Source organism: Silene latifolia, chromosome 9, assembly GCF_048544455.1.
Source record: "Silene latifolia isolate original U9 population chromosome 9, ASM4854445v1, whole genome shotgun sequence".
Lineage (NCBI taxonomy): Eukaryota > Viridiplantae > Streptophyta > Magnoliopsida > Caryophyllales > Caryophyllaceae > Silene > Silene latifolia.
In genome coordinates, this window is record NC_133534.1 from 44,440,950 (window position 1) to 44,447,411 (window position 6,462).

The 6,462-nt window shown below is 34.5% G+C and overlaps 1 protein-coding gene across 1 annotated transcript; it reads right to left on the minus strand.

Annotated features, from left to right (window-relative positions):
- Window positions 1-353: 353 nt before the first annotated feature.
- LOC141600954 (protein FAR1-RELATED SEQUENCE 1-like) lies at window positions 354-4,710 on the minus strand. Its single transcript, XM_074421210.1, has 7 exons — window positions 4,158-4,710; window positions 3,943-4,085; window positions 2,744-3,607; window positions 2,403-2,657; window positions 913-917; window positions 724-813; window positions 354-600 (listed from the first exon to the last, which is right to left on the minus strand). Exons 1-7 carry the CDS (start codon window positions 4,708-4,710, stop codon window positions 354-356), a joined length of 2,157 nt encoding a protein of 718 aa, XP_074277311.1.
- Between the last annotated feature and the right edge of the window lie 1,752 nt (window positions 4,711-6,462).

Here is a 6,462-nt window from a genome sequence, read left to right on the forward strand (position 1 = left end):
CATTATTTTGTTAAAATTTTTCATTTTTATTCAAGCGTAAATTTAGTCAAGTGTAAAAGCAGTGATTTAGACTGCTTTTTATTCCACTGTTATTCTACCATTATTCTGCCGTTATTGTTGTATTATTCTGCATAATTAGCAGTTATTATGCTGTTATTGCACTATTATTCTGGTAAATACTTCTGTTATTCCAACACTACTTAAACATAGTACTAAATAGTACTTAAAGATAGTACTTACATAATAAACATTAACGATCTAAAATATTAAAGCCATTATTTTTAAAGCAATAAATATTTTTAACATATTTTAAAGCAGCAGCCCTGGACCATCATCGTTAGATTTTTATATCTTTATTCTATTCTCTCGACGCGCTGCGCTACGGTCCTTGACAAGGTGCTCTCAACTTCCACCGACTCATCCTGAAAAGGGTTTTTGTATGCTTCCATAAGTTCCATGGCTTTCAGAACTGGTGTCCAATCGCCAAAGATTGAAATATCGACTTCAGTGTAATACTTCTTCAAAGCATTCACACCAGCAATGAATTGATTGTCCATTTCGGCTTCTGTGTAGTTCCTATTTTTCTTTTCCTTCAACTGTCTACGCATACGTTCATTTTGAAGTTCAGCAACCTTCAACTGTGTCGTAACATTGTCGACCTCTCTTATTAAGGCCTCTTCACGGTTTTCTGCTGCCTCTAAATTTGTCCTTGTGTCGATCAACTCTATCGTAAGGGACTCTATCGTCCGTTTCGCTTCATCGATTTCCTCCCTTGTCAGGGACCTTCGGTTATCGTCAGTTACGTCACTCATCCTGCATCATTTGAAATATGAAACTTTTTGCATTATAAAAAAATGTTTAAAATATTTCAACCAAATTAAAAGCAACCCAAAGAAGAAGAAAGAGAATTACCTTTTCTGCAACATCGAGTATAGTGACAGATAAGAAAAATAAATATCAAAGAAAAATAAAGAATAGAAAGATAAGAAATTACCTTTTTGCAGAGGAGATAAAGTTTTTTTTTGGAATAGACTTTTTCAGTGTGTGTGTTTGTTTTTTTACTCGAAATAGCAGTATTTATAGGGGCTTGGGGAATAGAAACAGTTTTTCTGTAATAAAGTATAGAAAGATAAGAAACTACTGTCTACTAAAAACAAAAAAGATAAGAAATTACCTTTTGCAGAGGAGATGCAGAGTTTTTTTTCTGGAATACAAACAGTTTTCCTGTACTTATTCAGTGTGTGTGTGTGTGTGTTTTTTTTTTTTTACACGCAATAGCAGTATTTATAGGGACTTGGGGAATACAAACAGTTTTCCTGTAATTATATTAGATTAGGTTAGGTAACTGTTTTTAATAAAAACTGAAAAGTGGAACTGCTTTTTATAAATATTACTAATCTGTTATTATTCAACTATTATTGTAGTGTGTAAATGCAGTTTTATTTCGTGGGTGATATGTGGAAAAACAATGAGATAATATTAACAAAAAAAATTAAAGTAACTAGTATTTAATTCTGATATAATGTAGGTTTCACTAGTATTATCTAGAAGTAACATTTTAGGATAAAAAAATTAAAGTAACTAGTATTATCTAGAAGTAACATTTTAGGATAAAATGTAATTCAAACAAGGACAAATAGTAAAAGTCTTTGACATTTTTAGGCGAGGTCTTCATCGTAGCATTTTGTCTTTTGCGTCTCTTTTGTCTTTCTCAGTTCATGCATCTGATTCATATTCCTGCAATGTTTGCTTAGTATTTGTCATTGAGGCAACGCAACAATTAGAGCAAAAATAACAACACATTAATAGCAGAATAGCAGTAGAATAACATTAATAGCAGTAGAATAACAACTAGAGCAAATTTAGCAGCTACTCTGCTGTTTTTGCAGACACTATCCATTTCTACGAAGAATATTCATTTTCTATTCAACTGTGAATGGCTGTTTTTCCTCAACTGTGATTCTATTCCTATTGCACCGTTATTCTGCTGTTATTGCACTATTATTCCGGATAACAAGTAGTTTATTGTGCTGTTATTGCAGTATTATTCCACAAAAGGACTAGTTTATTCTGCTTTTATTCCACTGTTATCCTACCATTATTCTGCTGTTATTTGCAGTATTATTGCGCATAATAAGCAGTTAATGTGCTGTTATTGTACTATTAGTCTACACTTATTCTGGTGTTATTCCATTAGTTTAATTAAGCTTTGCAAACACTATCCATTTCCACGAAGAATATCCATTTTCTATTAAAAAATAACAACACATTAATAGCGGAATATAGCAAGAGAATAATAAACAAAACAGCAGAATATAGAGTAACACCGGAATAATAGGGGAATAACAGTAGAATAAGAGGATAACATTAGAATAATAGGAGAGTAATAGTCAGTTTCATACCTCTTCAGTTTCTGATTCTTCATCATCATCGTCATTAGAAGGGGGACTTTCAGCAAATGGAAGATTACAAGTTCTACTGTTGTGGTTCACCCACTTCTTGCAGTTACCGCATCTTCGCTTCCTCTTTTGTTGCTTGGTCTTGGCCTTTTCTTTGGAAGACCTTAATCTTTTGCCATTGCCCTTATTCTTGGCTTTGTTTGGCGGTCGAAGGTCAATATCATTTGAAGCTGTGATGCCAAGAAGAGCCTCGATTTCCTGGTTTTAGTTTTCGGTTCAATTGGTCTTGTGATGTTCTCCCTGAACTATGTCAGGATTTTCTGCAGTTGCTTCATCTGTTTAACCGTAGCATAACTGTCAATCACCCCGACAGTTTCATAAATTTCAGACCAAACCTTTGACATCTCAGCTTTCTTGATGTCAGCTTCGTCAATGTCTTCTATCACCTTTCCATTTTTATCTCGGACAATTGGCCTGTAGGATTTCTTTGTCCATCGAGCAAGGACATAAGTCTCAGGTATCCTGTGTACCTGCCTACCATTCCACACCCACAGTATATGCCGACAAACAATGCCATGCCTCTCAAACAGCTTACATGCACATTTGCTCTCGTTAGTTTTGATGTTAAATTCCACTCGGAAGTCTCTGTGCTTTAGTCCATCACGAACGTCATGGTACTCCACTGTCCCTACTCTTGTCAAATCCCCGACCCCCATGCTGCATATGGCATGTTTGACTTCGTTCTGAAAGTCTGCAAAGATTGGATGCGTGTAGACAAGTGAGGCATGCATCTCTACCTTCATCGACTCTACTTTCTTGAGCATACTATGCTCGTTGGCAGTGTCCCACCTCCTTTGTGAATGCCTTTGCTGCTCTATTGCGGAATTGTATCTCATCCAGAACTCGACAAGGGTTCCAAAGTGGCTTTCAAACCGCTTGAAATAGCTGTTTGAACTTTCGGATCTCTGGGTTGTCCGCAGGAAACAACCTAGAGGCAGATCCCGAAAGTAAGCCGGTATCCACTTTTGTCTTATTGCAAATACATACTTCAACCACCAGTTGCTTTCCATACCATGGGCTTCAATAACAGTTTTCCAGTTCTGTTCAAATTCTTCTGGCTCGAGGTCGACATCCCAAACAACGGCATTTATGTCGGTCATAAATTCTGTGTCATTGCAGATTGCCCTTCCCACCTTCTCAGGCATTTTCTGCATGATATGCCACATGCAGTACTTGTGCACAGAATGCTTGAAGACATTTGGGCATGCCTTTTTAATTCCAGGGCATCGGTCCGTGATTACACACCGAGGTTCTTTGCTTTGCCCCATTGCTTCGAGGAATTTTTAAAAATCCACTCAAATGAATCCTGACTCTCGAAGTCAAGTAACCCAACTGCAAAAGTTACCGTCTTCTTGTTATGGTCTACTCCGGTGAAGGGAGTAAACACCATGAAATATTTGTTTGTCCCATAAGTAGGGTCAAACGAGATCGTTTCTCCATATAACTTGTAGTTGTTTATCCCTTCCTTATCAGCCCAAATAACCTTCGTCAAACATCTGTTCTCATCCTGATCATAAGCAAAATAGAACCCATTTGTTTCAGCCAGCATTTTTAAATGCTCAATGAACATTTTAGCATCCTTATCCCCAATGAAACACTTGATATTTCGTTTGAAGTTTTTGAAGTCTAGCAAAGAGGCACCGATATTCTGATAACCATTTGAGTATTCCTTGAGAATTCTGAAGCTCAATGGTGGACCTATGTTGAGCTTAGTATGATCAATAGTGGTCCTCTTAATGTAGTCATGGACGTCCCTTGAGAGCTTTTGGAACTCTCTGTTTTTGACAGAGTAAAGAGAGTGATTGTGAACGTCTACAAAGACGTCTACAATATATACAGCCGGTCTGTCGTCGGTTTTTTCACAGGTTCTCAACCTCATGTGCGCCTTGTAGCCACACCTTGTCAGAGCATGCTTCTTTGGCTGTCTAATTCTTCGATCTTTGTTCTCTGCTGTACTCAAATTACCAGCTTCGTGATTTGTTGCTTCAAATCGCAGTTTTCTTTTCATATCCCTATACCCCTGTCTGTTACAAACCAGTGATTTGACGCTGACGTCCCCCTTATACTTCGCATTTGTATACCTTCTCACATCAAATCCGCAAGCCAATGCATATATGTTGTAGAACTGTACTGCATCGTCCAAGGTAAGAAAGAACATGCCACGTTTAGGCGTAAAATCACTCTCAACAGTCCTTACCTTCGCTCGCACCCTCGGGTGTCTCTTTGTAATGAAGAGTTGGAACAAACTCATCGTTTTCTTAAATACGTCTGAACAGGTTGGGCTGGTGAATATATTGTTATTAGAAGAATCCCCAATAGTTAAGACTGCATTGTCTTCAACAATAGAGACAGTAGAAAGATTTGGGACAGTAAATTATTATAATGAGTACAGTCAGTGGACAACAAAATGACAATAACATCACAATAACAGTAGCATGGGGGAGAGATCAACATTCCAAAGTAATGTGACAATAACAAAGATGATAACAAAGAATTTGGGAAACAGACGACAATCAATAACATCACAATCACACTAAATATGTTTTTTTTATGCTACTCTCTTATCAGCCGTATATTTTCATGGTAATGCACAATAATATCACAACAATAGTACCATAATATCAGAATAATAGTACAATAATTTCATCATGCTTCTCTACTTTTACAATAATAGTACAATAATATCAGAATAACAGTACTCTTATTCTACTTTATTACATAAAGATAATACTGTATTTTTTATGCTACTCTTTTGCAAGCCATATGTTTTCATGCTACTGCACAATAATAGCACAATAATATTACAATAATATCATAATAAGATCAAATAATATAATCATGTTCTTTGATCTTTGTTACAATAATAGTACATTAATATCGAATAACAGATCTCGATTCTACTTTATTACATACGATAATATCTTTGTATTTTTTATGCTACTCTTTTGCAAGCCATATATTTTCATGTTACTGCACAATAATAGCACAATAATATTACAATAATATCATAATAACAGTCCAATAATATAATCATGTTACTGTACTGTTACAATAATAGTACATTAATCTCAGAATAACAGTTCTCTTTTTCTACTCTAATACAAGCCAGATAAAGACAATAATATCGAATAATTTGAGAAACACACAGAAATCAATAATTGATTTATAAAAAAACGGCGGATAAAGAGATAAGAATCAATAACAGTATTACCTGTTTCCATATTTACTGTCGAGTTGTTTTCTTCGCTACAATTATTGTTAATATCGTTGTCCATCTTTTTATACCTGAAAACAGTAAAATCAAGTATTCAATTCAATTAAAATCAACGAATTTCACGAATTGTACATTAATTTCGAAAATACGATTGAATACACTAAAAATCAACGAATTTACATTACCTGTAATGTAAATTCTATAGGCGGCGTTCTGATTTTTGTGTTTGTCTGTTTTTGATTTGTAGAGAGATGTAGAGAGAGAGAGAGAGGATATCGTTTGAATGAAGTTTCTGTTTTCATGTTTAAGCGCTTTTGTATTTTTCGATTTTTCCTTTTTTTTTTCTAATTTATCATTTAATCTCAGCCCTTGATTTCTTTTAATCTCAACCCTTGATTTCCCCAACTCACAACTCACCATAAGACCTCAACTCATTATATATATATATATATATATATATATATATATATATATATATATATATATATATATATATATATATATATATATATATATATATATATATATATATATATATATATATATATATATATATATATATATATATATATATATATATATATATATATATATATATATACTCATAATTATCACCACCATGGCTCTGATACCACAAAGGGAGCTCAGCATACACCAATATCCAGCCAGATAGATCAAGGTTTTTACTAAACAATGTGTATACTATCATTCATTATAACTCAATGTCCACTTCACAACACCCCAATCTCCTATCTTTAGGCATAGCAGGCAAACAGAACGGACCTAAGA